This window comes from Melanerpes formicivorus, unplaced genomic scaffold (assembly GCF_026170545.1).
Source record: "Melanerpes formicivorus ecotype bairdi unplaced genomic scaffold, bMelFor1.0.p_v2 SCAF_1, whole genome shotgun sequence".
Taxonomy (NCBI): domain Eukaryota; kingdom Metazoa; phylum Chordata; class Aves; order Piciformes; family Picidae; genus Melanerpes; species Melanerpes formicivorus.
In genome coordinates this window covers 31,087,570-31,106,740 of record NW_027142353.1, presented here as the reverse complement: position 1 = coordinate 31,106,740, position 19,171 = coordinate 31,087,570, and the positions used below count along the sequence as shown (strand labels likewise).

General features: G+C 50.2%; 1 protein-coding gene across 3 annotated transcripts in view; it reads left to right on the top strand.

The window, feature by feature from the left end:
• Window positions 1–19,171, top strand: part of GDPD5 (glycerophosphodiester phosphodiesterase domain containing 5) — a 285,411-nt gene that overhangs the window by 220,600 nt on the left and 45,640 nt on the right. For all 3 annotated transcript variants that reach the window (XM_068139113.1, XM_068139130.1, XM_068139119.1), the window contains exons 5-7: window positions 387–446; window positions 4,331–4,429; window positions 7,034–7,127. In XM_068139113.1, the coding sequence (XP_067995214.1) occupies window positions 387–446; window positions 4,331–4,429; window positions 7,034–7,127 (253 nt within the window). The remainder of the gene's footprint in view (window positions 1–386; window positions 447–4,330; window positions 4,430–7,033; window positions 7,128–19,171) is intronic.

Sequence of the window (19,171 nt, the reverse complement as noted above, 5' to 3'; positions counted from 1 at the left end):
ATTTCCCCTCACCCCAGGGTGCTGGGACCTTCAAGGTGGTGTCCATTTAGGAAGACTGCTGGTCCCTAGCCCAGTGCAGGCACTGGCTCCTGCAGTCCCTAGAGCTGTGCACTCATGGAGCAGACTCTCAAATCCTTGCTTCTTGGAGGTCAAAATCTTTCTCTCCACATCCTAGGATGGAACTGGATGTGGAGAAGGTTGTGGAGAAGATCTGCTTCTACAACTGAGCTAGGTGGTTTCTGCTGGACCAACTTCTCACCAGGATTGCTTTCTCCCCTGCCCTCTTTGGTTGTCTTTTTGGATGATCATGATGAGGTGTTCTTTCATGTTCAAACACTTTTAAGGTTGTGGTGTGCCCATGTCTGACTCTTGATTTCTTCTCCCAGATACTGGCACTATGTCACATAGCTGTGGGACAGCAGATGAACCTGCACTGGCTTCACAAGGTAAATGTCCCTTCCAGCTTGGAAGTGAGCAGGAGCTCAATAAACTAGAAGTCTAAGGAGCAGGTGGTGTGTATGGCTCTCACTGTCATCATCTTTTGGGCAAGCCCAGCCTTTGTAGACACAGGGGTAGTCAAAGTCTGGGATCAAAGGCTTTGGTGAAATGCTTGGAAGTCACTGCTGACAGAGGAACAGGCTGCCCAGAGAGGTTGTGGAGTCTCCTTCTCTGGAGACTTTCCAGACCCATCTGGATGTATCCCTCTGTGACCTGAGCTAGATTGTATAGTCCTGCTCCGGCAGGGGGGTTGGACTCGATGAGTCTTTGAGTCCCTTCCATCCCCTGACATCTTATGATCCTGTGAGGGCCCACTTCTGCAGCCTGAGAAATGCTGGGACATTAAAGCAGCCTGGCTTTAGTCTTTGCTCTGTGTGGTCCTCCATTATGAACCTCTCTGGTGTAACCAGCAGGACGACGCAGGTGATTCTCTCAGATGAGACCCTACCTGCAGTGTTGGGGCCAGCTCTGGAGTCCTCAGAGCTGGAAAGACATGGACCTGTTGAAGTAGGTCCAGAGGAGACCACAAAAAATGAGTCAAAGGCTGGAAGCCCTCTGCTATGAGACCAGGCTGAGAGAGTTGGAGTTGCTCAGCTTGGAGAAGAGAAGGCTCAGGGGAAACCTTCTTGTGGTCTTTCAGTACTTAAAAGGGTCAAGAAGAAAGCTGGGGACACACTTTTGATCAGGGCCTGTTGTGACAGGACAAGGGGTGATAGTTTGATGCTGAAAGTGGGAAACTCAGACTAGAGAGAAGGAAGATGTTTGTGACTCTAAGGGTGCTGAGACTGACCAGAGAGGTGTGGGAGATGCCCCATCCCTGGAACCATTCCAGGTCAGGTTGTTTGTGGCTCTGAGCAGCCTGCTCTAGTTGAAGGTGTCTCTGCCCATGGCAAGGGTGTTGGGCAAGACCTGGAAAAGTCTCTTCCAACCTAAACCACTCTCTGGTTTCTTTCTGTACTGAACCCAGCACTCGAGGGCAGCGCTGCGCAGATGTGCAGCTGCTTAAGGTGTGCTTGGAGGAAGTGACTGGGAAAGCCTTGGGAGAAGGTGTAGGTGGTAAATGAGTGAATGCAATGTGCAGGTTGTGGTTTGCTGGAAAAAGAAGATGCAGAGCCAGAGTTTGAAGCACAGGAGGAGAGAGGAAGGGTATGTAGCAAGCTGAGGGGAGAGACAGTGCCAAAAAGAATGAGTTGGCAGTCTGCTAACAGGGAGCTGAAGTCCTGAGTCTGTCCATGCTCAGCTTCTCCTGAAATGGGTTGGTCTGCATGTGACACAGTCTTGCAGGATCACATCCTGAAGAGATCTTAGAAAGCACTGAGTTGGAAGGGATCTTTAAAGGTCATCTAGTCTAACCCCCCTGCAGTAAGCAGGGACATCAACCAGATCAGGTTGCTCACAGCTCCATCAAGCCTATGTTTGAATGTCCCCAGGCATGGGGCCTCCACTATCTCCCTGAACAACCTATTCCAGTGTTCCACCACCCTCAGAACCAAGGGCATCTTCCTAACATCCAATCTAAATTTCCCCTTCTCTAGTTTAAAACCATTTCCCCTCATTCTATCACTACAAGCTCTTGTAAAATGTCCCTCCCCAGCTCTCCTGTAGCCCCCTTCAGGTACTGGAAGGTTGCTCTAAGGTCTCCCCAGAGCCTTCTCTTCTGCAGGCTGAACAACCCCAGCTCCCTCAGCCTGTCGTGGTAGGAGAGGTGCTTCAACCCTCTGAACACTTTTGTGACCCTTCTCTGGCCCCACTCCATCAGGTCCATGGCCTCCTTGTGTTGAGGACCCCAGAGGGGCAACCCCACAGGGAGAGCACAACACAGACCTCCCCACCCCTGTAATTTTTCCTATATTCCTATATAGGAATCAATATCTTCCCTCTCTCCTTCCCTCCTCTACCAAACAATTGCTCTCTCCATCTAACAAAATGCATGCTCAAAAGCAGACTTCATCAGTCACTGAATCCAAAGGATTCCCCAGTAGGCCAAGGGCAGCCAGGGTTGCATGGCCAGCAAATGGAGGGAGGTGATTCTGCCACTTTGCTCTGCTCTGGGGAGACCTCACCTGGAGTGCTGTGTGCAGCTCTGGAGCCCTCAGCACAGGAAGGACCTGGAGCTGCTGGAGCAGGTTCAGAGGAGGGCCAGGGAAATGCTCAGGGGGTTGGAGCAGCTCTGCTCTGAGGCCAGGCTGAGGGAGCTGGGGGTGTTCAGCCTGGAGAAGATGAGTTTGGCCAGGGAGATGGTTGAGGCCCCATCCCTGGAGATATTCAAGGTGAGGCTGGACAGGGCCCTGGGCAACCTGAGCTAGTTGAGGATGTCCTTGCTGACTGCAGGGAGGGTTCCTTCCAACCCAGACCATTCTATGAGTCTCTGAATTCTATTTCCTCAGGAGGAGGGGGTGGGGACTGCCTGAGCACTGCTGGAAAATCAGTTGCTGGTTCTTGAGTCTAAAATATGTTTCTTCATCAGGGGAAATGGTATTTTTTTCAGGCATGTTCCAGGTGGCTGGTGGGTTTGAATGAAGGAAGGTGTTTGTGGAGATCAGCTAGCTCTTGCCTACAGAAAATCCACTCTCCTACTTGTTCCTCTTTTTCCCCACCAAAAGCAGTCCACCTTTGCCAGAACAGCTTAGCTGGGGTCCTCTGTCTCTCGCTTCCCTTCTTCACACTTCCTTCAGCTTTGTAAGTAGGTTGAGATCAGAGACTGGAAGAAGTTAATATCCTTCAAACATAGATGAAAGCAGGAAGGATGCTATGTGCAAAGCCCTGGCCCCTCAGTTCAGGAGAGACAGGGATCTGCTTGAGAGAACCAAGCAGAGGGCTACATGGGTGATTAAGGGACTGGAACATTGTCCTATGAGGAAAGCCTTAGAGCCCTGGGGCTGTTTAGTCTGGAGAGGAAAGTACTGAGAGGGGCTGTAATAAATGTCTATAAATGTCTGAGGGCTGGGGGTCAGGAAAGAAGGAAGAGACAGGCTCTTCTCACTTGCTCCCTGTGATAGGACAAGGGACAATGGCTATCAACTCCAGCACAGGAGGTTCTGCCTCAACATGAGGAGGAACTTCTTCAGTGTGAGGGTCACAGAGCACTGGAACAGGCTGCCCAGGGAGGTTGTGGAGTCTCCTTCTCTGGAGACTTTCAAGATCCCTCTGGATGCATTCCCCTAACATCCTGTGATTCATTCCACTTTTCTCTCTAATCCTACAAAGAGATTTGAAGCCAAGCTGGTGATGCATGGGGGGGAGGGTAGGAAGCAATACCATCAGAGTGGCTGGGAAGAGAAGCCAATGATGGAGATAGAAGTGTGTCCTGACACCTCATCAAGGGGGATTAGGGATGTACTGAAGAAGTCCAGTTGGCAAAGTTTTGCTGTTGCTGCTGAACTTGGCAGTGTAGCTTTAGGGGCTATAAAGTGGATTAAAGTCAACCTTAGCTGGGTTGTTCCTAGAATCTGTGGCATTGGTATGAAAAAACTGAGAGATAATCCATGGGATGTGGAGGTTGTGGATGCCTCTTCCCTGGGGGTGTTCAAGGCCAGGTTGGATGAGGCCTTGAGCAGCTGAGTCTAGTTGAGAGGTGTCCCTGGGCATGGTGGGGAGGTTGGAGTAGATGATCTCTGAGGTCCCTTACAACATATGCCATTCTTTGGAGCAATTTAGCTCCATGATGAATCTCCAGTGGAGGCAAAGAGGAGGTTTTCCTGAGACAGCACACAAACCTAACCTCTGGGGGATCCTAAGCTACTTGGTTTAGATGTTTTATCACATATAGAAGTTTATTCTCTCCGTTTTTTCCAGACAGTACATGATAATGATGGGCTCCTCTTGATTGCAGATTGGCCTGGTGACCACCTTGATAACCACCATGGTGACCATGTCATCGATAGCACAGCTCTGGGATGACGAATGGGAGATGGTGTTCATGTCACTGCAAGTAAGTTGTCACCAAGGATGTTTCTCTGGGTGGAGAAAGGGGCCAGTGCAGCTGCATCTCATGGATCTTGTGTCTTTCTACTCTGTAAAAGCCCTGCCATGATGGTTGTAACCCTCGGAACTCTTGGCAATGAGAAAACATCCATCCAAAGTCCCATTGAGTCCTAAAGGGCCAGAAGGACCTTAACAGGCTGGAGAGGAGAACTGAAGCTGAGCTCATGAGGTTCAACAAGACCAAGGGCAAGGTTCTGCGCCTAGGTTGGGGCAATCCCAGGCACTGATACAGGCTGGGCAGGGACTGGCTGGAGAGCAGCCCTGAAGAAAAGGCCTTGGGGATGCTGTGAAGGAGAAGCTCAACAGGAGCCAGCAGGGAGCACTTGCAGACCAGAGAGCCAAGCAGAGCCTGGGAAGTGTGGCCAGCAGGGCCAGGGAGGGGATTCTCCCCCTCTGCTCCACTCTGCTGAGACCACACCTGGAGCATTGTGTCCAGTTCTGGAGCTTCTACTACAGCAAGGATCTGGAGGTGCTGGAAGGTGTCCAGAGTAGGGCCACAAGGATGAGCAGAGGGCTGGAGCTGCTCTCCTATGAGGACAGACTGAGGGAGTTGGGGCTGTTCAGTTTGGAGAAGAGAAGGCTCCAGGGAGACCTAATAGCAGCCTGCTATTGTAGCCTGAAGGAGGCTACAAGAAGGATGGAGAGAGACTGTTTGCAAAGGCCTGCAGTGACAGGAATAGAGGCAATGGGTTCAAACTAGAGCAGAGCAGATTTAGACTGGATGTGAAGAACAAGTTCTGCCCCATGAGGGTGGTGGAACACTGGAACAGGTTGCCCAGGGAGGTAGTTGGAGTCCCATCCCTGGAGTTATCCAAGGTGAGGCTGGACAGGGCTCTGGGCAACCTGAGCTAGCTGAGGACGTCCCTGCAGACTGCAGAGGGGGTTGGACTAGAGGAACTTTGAAGGTCCCTTCCAACTCAGGCTATTCTATGAATTTTAGCACAGATCTGGTCCTTATTCCATTTTCCCCTCCTCTCCTTCAAAAACAAGTCCAAAGACAGGATTTTGCCCATGAAAGGCTTGAGAGGTTTTTATTTGGGATCGCTTCTTCATGCAAATACAGGGAGAAACACACACACCCCCAGCATTTTCACAAGTGACTAATGGTTCTCAGAAGTGCTTCCCTTTTCTTCTTCCTGAAAGATTTGGCCAGGCAATTAGAGGAGAGAAACATGACTCAGAGGAGCCATCTCCAACCTTCTCTCATGGTGAACATGCCATGGTGGTGCCATGAATGTAGTCATAGAATCATAGAATAGTTTGAGTTGGGAAGGATTTTCCAAGGACTTCTATTCCAACTCCCCTGCAGTCAGCAGGGACCTCTGCAGCTACAGCAGATTGCTCACAGCCCCAAACAACCTGACCTGGAATGATTCCAGGGATGGAGCATCTCCCATCTCTCTGCACAACCTGGGCAAGTGCTTCACCACCCTCAGTGTCAAAAACATTTCTTCCTTCTCTCTAGTCTGAATCTTCCTCTTCTAGTTTTAAACCATGACCCCTTCTCCTGTCCCAACAGGCCCTGCTCAAAAGTCTGCCCCAGCTTTCTTCTCAGCCTCTTAAAGTCCTGCCAGGCCACCAGAAGGTCTCCCTGGAGCCTTCTCTTCTCCAGGGTGAACAACCCCAACTCTCCCAGCCTGGCCTCACATCAGAAGCTTTCAGCCCTCCCAGCATGGCTGTGGCCTCCTCTGGCTCTGCTCCAACAGGTCCCTGAGGCCTCCAGAGCTGCCCCAGCACTGCAGGTGGGGTCTGAGCAGAGCACAGCAGAGGGGCAGAATCCCCTCCCTGTCCCTGCTGCCCACACTGCTGGGGATCAGCCCAGCACAGGGCTGGCTCTGGGCTGGCAGTGCTCAGTGCTGGCTCTTCTCCAGCTTTTCACCCCCCACCAGCATCCCCAAGTCTTTCTCCATAGGGCTGCTCTCCAGCTCTTCATCTCCCAGCCTGGGTTGATATTGAGGGTTGCCTCAACCCAGACACAGGACTTTCCACTTGGCCTTGATGAACTTCCTGAGCTTTGTGTGGGTCCACTTCTTCAGTTTTCTAGGTCCTTCTGGATGACTTCCTGTCCACTTAGCTTGGTGCCACCTGCAAACTTGCTGAGGGTGCACTCAGTGCTGTTGCCTGTCATTGATGGAGATCCCAATATGAACCCCTGAGGGACACCCCTTGTACTGATCTTCCTTGAGCTATCCACCACTGTTCAACTGGACCAGGAAAAATGTGAATCTTGGTGGCACCAGGAGCCTCACTTGCATTCCTACAGTGACTGAGGAAACAATTCCCAAGTAACTGTGGTTTTGGTGGAGCTCTTCTCTGTTTAGAGCTCTCCTGCTTTGTCTTCCTAGTGACCTGCATGCCCAAGGCAATGGCAGGCTTTAGAAAAAGTGATGCCCAAGAGAGCTGCAGGAGCCTGATGTAGGGGTGGAGGGAATCCAGCTGGAAATGGAGTGGTCTGGTGCACTGTGCAGCCTGCAAGATCAATGAATTTTCAAGCTCCTAGGGTGTTTATCATAACTGTTTTGTTTTTCTCTCCCCTTCTTGTGTCCTGCAGGCCACAGCCCCTTTCTTGCACATAGGAGCACTTGCAGCAGTCACAGCCCTGTCGTGGCTGATCGCTGGGCAGTTTGCTCGGACAGAGAAAGCCAGTGAGTACCACTCCTCTCCTTGCTGCATGGGCCAGGGCTGCTGGGTGTTGGGTCCTCTTCTTGGGAACCAGACAGCAGGAGGTGGTGTTGGTTCCTTTCCTGGGATCAGCAGCCTCCAACTCAGCCATGCAGGGAATGGGGATGCTGTGGTAGTTTCAGGCTGTGCCTTTAAAAGTTTTTCACAGGTCTTGAACAGAAAGTGTTGGGGGGGGGGGGGGGGCCGGAATTTCAACCCACCACAGGATGCTCTATTACAGGAAGCTGGAGTGGGTGAATCTAGTCTGGAGATGTAGCCAGAACCCACAACTGCTGCTCTGTGGCCAGAAGCCCACAAGGGCTGGAGGTGAAAGGGCTGCTTTGAATGATGCAGTGAAGAGAAGCATCCAGATTTCTATCACTCTGCTCTAACAAAACACATAAATGCAGCCTCCACAGTTAATGTGCCATGGTCTTGTCTGGATCTTATGAGCACTTCTCCCTTCCCCCATCTCCTTGGCTCACCTCCATTTCCTGGTGGATCTGGTTTTTGAAAGCCTTCATGGGCTTGTTGCTTGTGATGCAGCAACATCCAGAGGTCTGTGGTGAGATCTGGTGCCCTGTGATGGTTAGGTGCTTGCTTAAAGGTATGTTGACACCTGGTCAGAGGTCTAAGGGAGCAGAGTGGTGAAGGACAGACTGAACCCAGCTCTTCTTGTTGATGACCTTGTCCACTGAAGCAAAAGCTGGTGTTCAGGGATTGCAACAGGCTGCCCAGGCAGGTGCTGGAGTCACCACCCCTGAAAGTGTTCCAAAACTGTGTAGCCATGGTTTAATGGCCATGGTGGTGTAGGGTTGATGTTTGAACTGAATGATGTTAGAGGTCCCTTCCAACCAAAACAACTCCATGATTCAATGAGAAACTCTCCTGTGCATCTCCCTTGTCCCACCTGTTTGCCAGGGGCTCTCCCAACCCTGAGCTGTACCTCCAGCTTCGTTTTTGTTTGATGGTGTTGTTTTTACTCTGTGTGAAACAACTGGATCCTTCTGAAGTGTTTTTCTTCAGGGCATCCTTGGCTGTTCTCAGACCTTTGTGCCAGCTCCAGGAATAAAAAAAATAATAATATAAGAGAAATATTTGAATTGGTATTTAACCTGCAGCAAAATGCAAGCCCTGGAAGGATTGCAAAAGGCTTCCAAGAAGTGGGAGGTGAGATTGGGGAAATGATGCCTGAAGAGGGAAAGATTTTTTTTTTGTTGAGATCCAGAGACCTTTGAAAGAAAAGGTTGTTCTGGCATGATTTATAAACATGCCAATAAGGCTCTACCTGGTTCCTCTTCAATAGGTCCCAACATGTAATTAGGCTGCCAGTTGAGGGAGGATTTGTGGCTGTGCCTGAAGCAGAGACTGCTCCTGCTCCTTCTGCATTCCTCAGCTTTTCTTCTCTTGCAGCTGAGTTCACTGAAAATGACATCTTTGGGATGGTTTTGTTCATTTGAATGAGCCAGGAAGTTGGTTTCCTTCTCTGTTTTCTGTTCCTGGGTTCTTGGGTTTTTTTTTCTGGTGTTTGTTTGATATGAAGGAAAAAAACTTTCATCTGTTTTGTACCACTGGATCTTAGGGACACTGTCCCACACCACATCCTGGTCCCCAAGCTGGTGCCACACGGGTTTGATGGGTGGACCACTAGATGGATAAGGAACTGGCTTGATGGCTGCACCCAAAGAGTGGCTGTCAATGGCTCCATGTCCCAGTGGAGGCCAGTGACAAGCGGGTTCCCTCAGGGATCAGTCCTGGGACCTGTCTTGTTCAACATCTTTGTGGGTGCCATGGACAGTGGCATTGAGTGCACCCTCAGCAAGTTTGCTGATGACACCAAGCTGTGTGGTGCAGCAGACATGCTGGAGGGAAGGGAGGCCATCCAGAGGGACCTTGACAGGCTGGAGAGGTGGGCACAAGCCAACCTCATGAGGTTCAACAAGAGCAAGTGCAGGGTCCTGCATCTGGGTCGAGGCAATCCCAGGCACAAATCCAGGCTGGGCAGTGACTGGCTGGAAAGTAGCCCTGAGGAGAGAGACTTGGGGGTGCTGGGGGATGAGAAGCTCAACATGAGCTCTCAGTGTGCACTTGCAGCCCGCAAAGCCAATCAGATCCTGGGCTGCATCAGGAGAAGTGTGGCTAGCAGGTCGAGGGAGGTGATCCTCCCCCTCTACTCAGCCCTGGTGAGACCCCACCTGGAGTACTGCCTCCAGTTCTGAAGCCCCTGTTACAAGAGGGATGTGGAGGTGCTGGAAGGTGTCCAGAGAAGGGCCATGAGGATGATCAGAGGGCTGGAGCACCTCTCCTGTGAGGACAGACTGAAGGAGTTGGGGCTGTTCAGTCTGCAGAAGAGAAGGCTCTTAGGTGACCTAATTGTGGCCTTCCAGTGTCTGAAGGGGGCCTACAGGAAGGCTGGGGAGGGACTGCTGAGGATCTCAGGTAGTGATAGGACTAGGGGGAATGGAATGAAGCTGGAGGTGGGGAGATTCAGGCTGGAGGTGAGGAGGAAGTTCTTCCCCATGAGAGTGGTGAAGCCCTGGAATGGGTTATCCAGGGAGGTGGTTGAGGCCCCTTCCCTGGAGGTGTTTAAGCCCAGGCTGGATGAGGCTCTGGCCAGGCTGATCTAGTGTGGGGTGTCCCTGCCCACGGCAGGGGGGTTGGAACTAGATGATCCTTGTGGTCCCTTCCAACCCTGACTGATACTATACAATGATACTATGACATGGTCTAACAGTTGTATGTGGGGAGTTGTTAGGTTGTGGTTGGGCTTAAATCATCTTAAGGTATCCTCCAACCAGGTGATTCTTTCATTATAGGATATAATCATAGAATGGCTTGAGTTGGAAAGAACCTTTAAAGATCATCTAGTTCCAACCTCACTGTATGGGCAGGGACACCTTCCATAACACCAGGTCGCTCAAGGCCTCATCCAGCCTGGACTTAAACACTTCCAGGGATGAGGCATCCACAGCTTCTCTGGACAACCCATTCCAGCATGTCACCACCCTCGCAGTAAAGAACTGATGCCATGATCTTAAAATTAAGATTCTGTGATCATAGAACCACAGATGATAAAATGAGTTGGGATGGAAGGCATCTCAGAGATCATCTACTCCAAACTCCCCCATCATGGGCAGGAACACCTCTCAACTAGACTCAGGTGCTCACAGCCTTATCCAACCTGGCTTTGAACACCTCCTGGGAGGAGGCAGCCATAACCTACCTAGGTAGCCTATTCCAGAGTCTCACCACCCTCAAACTGAAGAACTTTCTCAGCTCCATTCTAACCCTGCTCTCCCACAGCTTCAAACCCTTGACCTCTTCTCTAGGGCACCCTTAGCAAAAGTCTTTCTGAAGCCTTCCTGCAGGATCCCTTCAGCTATTGCAAGGCAGCTCTGAGGTCCCCCTGGAGCCTTCTCTTCTCCAGGCTGAACACCCCCAGCTCCCTCAGCCTGGCCTCAGAGCAAAGTGCTCTGTATCATCTTTGTGGCCTCCTCTGGACTCCCTCCACCAGCCTGTGTCCTTCTTGTGCTGGGGACAGCAGAACTGGAGGCAGGATTGGAGGTGGGGTCTTAAAAATAAGTCTCTATGATCTTAACATCAAAATTCCAGGACCTTAAAAGTATTTCAGGATCATTTTGCTTGTGAAAGTTCCTTGACCTGGAGCAGTTTTTTTGGTGCAGGTGCATTTGACTTGGTGGTGTTAAAAATGGAAGAGAAGAAATGAAATCTCTTTGAGAACCTTCAGCCTCTTCTGAATGCAAAGCAGATTTCACTCACTAATAATAGTCCTTTCGGAAATAAGTGGTGCAGCTGCAGTCAGTGGTGCAACAATCTGTTCTTGTCGTTTCTGATCCATGTGACAATCTTACTGGGGCCTTCCAGCATCTGAAGGGGGCTACAAGAAAGCTGGGGAGGGACTTTTAAGGGTGTCAGGGAGTGATAGGACTGGGGGGGATGGAAAAAAACCCAAACAACTAGAAATGGGTAGATTGAGATTGGATGTTAAGAAGTTCTTCCCCATGAGGGTGGTGAGACACTGGCACAGGCTGCCCAGGTAGGTGGTGGAAGCCTCATCCCTGGAGGTTTTTCAGGCCAGGCTGGATGTGGCTGTGAGCAACTTGATGTAGCATGAGGTGTCCCTGGCCATGGCAGGGGGGTTGGAACTGGCTGATCCTTGAGGTCCCTTCCAGCCCTGGCAATTCTGTGATTCAGCAGCTGCCTTTTTTTTTATTGACCAAATTGACAATTCCTTTCCTTTTAGAATGGAATGGAATGGAATGGAATGGAATGGAATGGAATGGAATGGAATGGAATGGAATGGAATGGAATAGAATAGAATAGAATAGAATAGAATAGAATAGAATAGAATAGAATAGAATAGAATAGAATAGAATAGAATAGAATAGAATAGACCAGGTTGGAAGAGACATTCAAGATCATCATGTCCAACCTATCATCCAACACCACCTAATCAACTAAACCATGCAACCAAGCTGCCCATCAAGTCTCCTTCTGAACACCTCCAGTGATGGCGACTCTACCACCTCAGTTTTGTTCTTCCCCCTCTGCTATTTTTTTCCCCAGACCTGGAGGACAGAATTTTCTTGACTAGCTGGAGTGTTTTCAAAGTTGGTAGCTTGTTTTCAATGCTTGCTTCTGAAGGTCACATAGAAAATGCTGGATTCAAAGTAGCTCTGGAATCTTGGAGTAGCAAAAGACAGCGTGAGAAATCTGTTGTTCCAGGAATCCAAGTTAGGCTGAAGTGATCAGTAAGAGCAGGAGAAATGGAGAAGGAAGGCTTAGAATCCTAGAATTATTCTAGTTGGAAGAGATCTTTGAGCTCATCAGGTCCAACCATTGACCCAGCACTGCCAAGTCCACCACCAAACCGTGTCCCTCAGCACTGCATCTGTACTTAAAGACCTCCAGGGATGGTGGTACTCCAGCACATTTACACATCTTGATATCTCCAGGGAATGGTGACTCCACCATTTCCCTGGGCAGCCTGTTTCAAACCTTTGAAAACCTTTTTTTTGGGATGAGATTGCTCCCCGTGTCCAATCTGAGCCTCCCCTGGTGCAACTTGAGGCAGTTTCCTATTTTCCTGTTGCTTGTTACTTGGAAGAAGAGACCAACCCCCACCTCACTGCAACCTCCTTTCAAGGAGCAGTAGAAGGCCTCTCCTCAGCCTCCTTTTCTCCAGCTGCCTCAACTGCTTCTCACAGGACTTGTTCTCTACATCCTTCATCATCTTTTTTGCCCTTCTCTGGACCTGCTCCAGCCCCTCTATGTCCTTCTTGGAGTGAGGAGCCCAAAACTGACCCCAGGTGTGGCTTCAGCAGTGCTGAATAGAGGGGGACCATCAAATCCCTAGTCCTGTTGGCCAGATTGTTTCTAGGCTTGCATCTCAACATTGTCATTGGTGTTGTTGGGTAGCAAGTGAAAGATTTATCTGTCCTCCTTGCTTGGCTTGGGTGGTCACCAGGAAAACTTCTTCCATACAGTCCATCCAACCTCAAATTGAACAGTATGTCCTTGTCTTGGGCAGGGGGAAGGGTTGTGAGTGATCTTAGTTCCCACACGTGTGGCTGGGTGAAGTCTTCAGTTTCAACATGGTTTGTGACCTGTGCTAGGACATCCTTTCCTTGTGAGTGCAGTCCAATGAGTCAAATATTTGGAAGTCCATGAATTTCAGGTGGTTCTTACCTTTAGTCTAAATCTGAGCTGTTTAATCCCTAAAAAGACTACCCAGGGAGGAACCCTGGAGGTTTTCAAAGAAGGATAAGATGTGGCACATCAGGACATGGTCTAGTGGTCATGGAGATGTTGGGTAGAAGGTTGGACTTGATGATCTTAGAGGTCTCTTCCAACCTTGATTATTCAATGATGATCTTAGAGGTCTTTTCCAACCCTAATGATTCAATGATGATCTTAGAGGTCTATTCAAACCTTAATGATTCTATGATTCTATGATCTGCAGTACCAGGAAGGAAGGTCCAGCCTGAGACTTTGCTGGCAAAGAAGCTGATTTTTCAAAGCCTAGTTGGTATGTGGTGATTGTGGAGTGAGCAAAAATTGGGTCAGGATCATGTGTCCAGTTCTGGACCCCTCAGTTTAGGAAGGAGGTTGACTTGCTGGAACGAGTCCAGAGAAGGGCAACAAAGTTGGTGAGGGGTTTGGAGCACAGCCCTATGAGGAGAGACTGAGGGAGCTGGGGTTGCTTAGCCTGGAGAGGAGGAGGCTCAGGGGAGACCTTATTGCTCTCTACAACTACCTGAAAGGAGGTTGTAGACAGGCGGATGTTGGTCTCTTCTCCCAGGCAGCCAGTACCAGAACAGGAGGACACAGTCTCAGGCTGCGCCAGGGGAGGTTTAGGCTGGAGGTTAGGAGGAAGTTCTACACAGAGAGAGTGATTGCCCATTGGAATGGGCTGCCTGGGGAGGTGGTGGAGTCACCATCATTGGAGGTGTTCAGGAGGAGACTTGATGAGGTGCTTGGTGCCATGGGTTAGTTGTTTAGGTGGTGTTGGATTGGTTGATGGGTTGGACACGATGATCTTGAAGGTCTCTTCCAACCTGGTTTATTCTATATAATTCTATGTAATTCTATTTCCTATGTCCATCTGGAGGTTTTGATGCTGGTGACACACAACTCCAGGGCACCCTAACTTTATGGTGCAGAACAGAGTGTGAGCTGCAAGATGCCACTGAGTTCACAGAATCATGGAATGGTCTGGGTTGGAAGGGACCTCCAACCTAAACCATTCTATGAGTTCCTGGAGTGTTCTAGGGGTGACTGTCATCTCCTCCAGAAAGAAGGAAAAGTTAGCTAGCAGAGCTACTAATATTACTTTTTGGCCTGTTAGGGACATGCTTGAATGAGGCTATTAAATGCTGGAAGCAAAAAGCAGCCTGTGTGAAACCAGATCAGTTGTGGTCAGGACGAGAGCTGGGCTGTTCTGTCATTCCCCTACAAAAATAAAGCCCCACCTTCACCGTGCCTCCATGGCAAATATTTGCTTTTAAAGGGGGGGGTGGGGGGGTGGGTTTGGAAGTTGTCCCTTGGTTTCCAAAGCCTTGAGGAGATTGAAAAATAAATAATTATTTAAAAAAGTAAATCACAAGTGAAGCCTTTATGCTTTCATAGCTGTGGTTTCAAGCGACTCCAAATAGCTCAGGAGTTCAAAGGTGCCTCTTGTACTTTATGAGGCATAGGAGGCTGTTGGGAACAAGTTGCTGTTTCTGTTGTGCTGTCAGCACCTTCAGAAGACTCCCAGATCACAGAATCACAGAATGTTAGGGGCTGGGAGAGAACTTGAAAGATCATCCAGGCCATCCCCCTTGCCAGAGCAGGAGCACCTAGAGCAGATCACAGAATTATAGAATTGTCAGGGTTGGAAGGGACCTTAAGGATCATCTAGTTCCAACCCCCCTGCCATGGCCAGGGACACCTCACACCAGAGCAGGTTGCTCACAGCCACATCCAGCCTGGCCTTAAAAACCTCCAGGGATGAGGCTTCATAGTTTCATAGTTTCATTCAGGGTTGGAAGGGACCACAAGGATCATCTAGTTCCAACCCCCCTGCCACGGGCAGGGACACCCCACACTAGATCAGGCTGCCCAGAGCCTCATCCAGCCTGCTCTTAAACACCTCCAGGGACGGGGCCTCGACCACCTCCCTGGACAACCCATTCCAGGGCTTCACCACTCTCATGGGGAAGAACCTCCTCCTCACATCTAGCCTGAATCTCCCCACCTCCAGCTTCATTCCATTCCCCCTAGTCCTATCACTACCTGAGATCTTGAGAAGTCCTTCCCCAGCCTTCCTGTAGGCCCCCTTCAGATACTGGAAGGCCACAATTAGGTCACCTCGGAGCCTTCTCTTCTGCAGACTGAACAGCCCCAACTCCTTCAGTCTGTCCTCATAGGAGAGGTGCTCCAGCCCTATGATCATCCTCGTGGGCCTTCTCTGGACATGTTCCAGCACCTCCACATCCCTCTTGTAACAGGGGCTCCAGAACTGGAGGCAGTACTCCAGGTGGGGTCTCACCAGGGCTGAGTAGAGGGGGAGGATCACCTCCCTTGACCTGCTGGCCACACTTCTCCTGATGCAGCCCAGGATCTGATTGGCTTTGCGGGCTGCAAGTGCACATTGAGAGCTCATGTTGAGCTTCTCATCCCCCAGCACCCCCAAGTCTCTCTCCTCAGGGCTACTTTCCAGCCAGTCACTGCCCAGCCTGGATTTGTGCCTGGGATTGCCTCGACCCAGATGCAGGACCCTGCACTTGCTCTTATTGAACTTCATGAGGTTGGCCTGTGCCCACCTCTCCAGCCTGTCAAGGTCCCTCTGGATGGCCTCCCTTCCCTCCAGCGTGTCTGCTGCACCACACAGCTTGGTGTCATCAGCAAACTTGCTGAGGGTGCACTCAATGCCACTGTCCATGGCACCCACAAAGATGTTGAATAAGACAGGTCCCAGGACTGATCCCTGAGGGACTCCGCTTGTCACTGGCCTCCACCACCTCCCTGGGCAACCTGTGCCAGTGTCTCACCACCCTCATGGGGAAGAACTTTTTCCTAATACCCAATCTCAATCTATCCACTTCTAGTTTTGTTCCATTCCCCCCAGTCCTATCACTCCCTGACACCCTAAAAAGTCCCTCCCCAGCTTTCCTGTAGCCCCCTTCAGATACTGGAAGGCCACAAGAAGGTCTCCCTGGAGCCTTCTCCAGACTGAACAACCCCAGCTCTCTCAGTCTGTCCTCGCAGCAGAGCAGCTCCAGCCCTCTGCTCATCCTCATGGCCCTTCTCTGGACACCTTCCAACACCCCCAGATCCTTCCTGTAATAGAGGCTTCAGAGCTGAACACAGTGCTCAAGGTGGGGCCTCATCAGAGTAGAGCAGATCACACAGAAATGCATCCAGGTGGGTTTTGAATATCTCCAGTGAGGGAGACTCCACAACCCCCCTGGGCAGCCTGTTCCAGTGTTCTGTCACCCTCACAGTTTCCTCATGTTTCCATGGAACTTCCTATGCTTTGGACTTTGTGAGAAGGCAGTGATGGTCTGAGGTGGGTGTCTGAGGGATGGTGTGGGAGGCAGGACTGCTTATCTGGGCCAATGAGCTGCAGCCAGCACCTCCTTTGCTACAGAATCATTATGTTGGAAAAGACCTCTGAGATCATTGAGCCAAACCAGCAACCTAACTCAACCATGCCCACTAAACCATGTCCTGAAGTGCCAAGTCTGCGTGTTTTTTTGAACATCTTCAAAGATGCTTGTTATGGCTTTAAGAAACTGTGATGACTTAGAGTACAGACCTCCAGAAGCTAGAGAGCTCCAGGGGTGGCCTGGAGTATGTAATCTGTTATTTCATTCCCAGAATGTCTGCATCTCCCCTTTATGAGGGAACAGCACAAGCTGTTCTCTCTGCTTCTTAGAATCATACAATCAGCCAGGTTGGAAGAGACCTCCAAGGTCAGCCAGTCCAACCTATCACCCAGCCCTATCCAACCAACTAGACCATGGCACTAAGTGCCTCATCCAGGCTTTTCTTGAAGATCTCCAGTGATGGTGACTCCACCATGTCCCTGGACAGCCAATTCCAACGGCAAATCAGTCTCTCTGTGAGGAACTTCTTCCTAACACCCAGCCTAAACTTCCCCTGGCACAGCTTGAGACTGTGTCCCCTCATTCTGTTACTGGTTGCCTGGGAGAAGAGACCAATCCCCACCTTCTTCTCCCTCACTCTCTCCCTCCATGGTGTAGACCTTGTCTCTGCTATGTGGAGGAAGTTTGCAGCCTGGCTTTGGCCTTGGCCAAGCTAATTTTAACTGCATCATTGGGGTCTGGGTAGGGAAGTGTGTGTGTGGGCATTGGAAGCCTCAGGGGCTTTGAGGCCCAGGCTATGGGGAGGGGGGGGAAGCTGCAGCCAGCACCTCTTTTGGTATAGATTCATTAAGGTTGGAAAAGACTTTGGGTGCTTTGAGGCCCAGGCTATGAGGCCTGGTGGGGGGAAGCTGCAGCCAGCACCTCCTTAGCTATAGATTGATTAAGGTTGGAATAGACCTTGGGGGCTTTGAGGCGCAGGGTATGAGGCCTGGTGGGCGGAAGTTTTTGGGAAGGTGTTGGTCAAGTGAGGTTTTTGGAGAAGCCCAGACTGGAGAGCTGGGCTGAATGTAGAATAGAATAGAATAGAATAGAATAGAATAGAATAGAATAGAATAGAATAGAATAGAATAGAATAGAATAGAATAGACCAAGTTGGAAAAGACCTTTGAGATCATCAAGTCCCACCTATCATCCAACAGCATCTCATCAACTAAACCATGGCACCAAGCACCCCATCCAGTCTCTTCCTAAACACCTCCAGGGATGGTGACTCCACCACCTCCCTGGGCAGCTGAATTGTTTGGTATTTTTTGCATGTTTTGGCACTTTTGTATGTAGTTACAAACAATCCTTCCATTTAAACTTCTAATTCTTTCCAATCTTCTGTTGAGCATTTGCTTTACTCCTTGGGGAAGGGGTGAAAAGCATCTGTCTTACTCCATAAAGCTAAGGCAGGTAATATGGTGGAGAATGAAGGCATTCTGGGAATGAAATAACAAAAGATTACACTTTCTGGTCCACCCCTGGACCTATCTAGCCTCCGGAGGTCTGTACTCTATGGTTTAAGACATCCCAGTTTCTTAAATCCATAACAGGGACTCCACCACCTCCCTAGCCAGGCTGTTCCAATGCCTGACCTCTAATCTAAACCTCTCAGATGTTTGCTGGTCCTGGAATACTGCTACTTGCAGAGACCTTGGGGAATGCAGCATTATCACAACCCAAGGATTTAATTAACCACGTCCAACTTAATCAGGAAAACTTTATTGTGAATTGACTCAAGTCTTGGTTGGCACAGATCCAAATTCAGGAGCAGCTGAAGTGGTGCTCCCCTGGCTGAAATGGGTTGGAGTTGGTGAGGCACTAAGGAGATGTAAACCAAAGTGACATTGCATGCACCAACATGGTGCCAGGACTGATTTATAGGTACATTGGCTGCAGATCTATTTCTGCTGTCAACATTTGGGGCTGGATGGAAATCAGCAGTGGTTTGGGCCACATTGATGGAACAGAGGGGACAGGCTGTGAGAGTTGGAGCTGTTCAGCCTGGTGAAGAGAATCACAGAAACATTCAGGTGTGAAAAGACCCTCAGGATAACCAAATCAAACCCAGAACCTTACTCTACAAGGTTCACCCTTAAACCACAGCCCCATGCACCACATCCAAACCACCTTGAAACACATCCAGGGCTGGGGACTCAACCACCTCCCTGGGCAGCACATTCCTAAGCACAACACCTTGCCCTTGTACTGGCAGCAACATCTGTAGACGAGTCTCTCCTCTGGAGGAAGGTGAAGGTGTCCTGACTCTGCCTCTGTGGTGTGAAGAGGTCAGGACCAACATGAACATGAGCCAGGAATGTGGCCAGGTAACCAAGAAGGCCGGTGGCATCCTGACCTGGATCAGGAACAGTGTGGCCAGCAGGAGCAGGGAAGTCATTGTATCCTGTACTCAGCACGGGTTAGGCCACACCTTGAGCCCTGTGTCCAGTTCTGGGCCCCTCAGTTTAAGAATGTTGGAAGGTGTCCAGAGAAGGGCACCAAAGCTGGGGAGGGGTCTGGAGTACTGCCCTATGAGGAGAGGCTGAGGGAGCTGGGGTTGCTTAGCCTGGAGAAAAGAAGGCTCAGGGGAGACCTTATTGCCGTCTACAACTACCTGAAGGGAGGTTGTATCCAGGTGGGGATTGGTGTCTTCTCCCAGGCAGCCTGCACCAGAACAAGAGAACACAGTCTCAAGCTGCACCAGGGGAGGTTTGGGCTGGATATGAGGAAGAAACTCTTCCCAGAAAGAGAGATTGGCCATTGGGATGTGCTGCCCCGGGGGGTGGTGGAGTCAGTATCACTGGAAGTGTTTAAAAAGAGCCTGGGTGAGGCACTTGGTGCCATGGTCTAGTTGATGAGATGGTGTTGGGTGA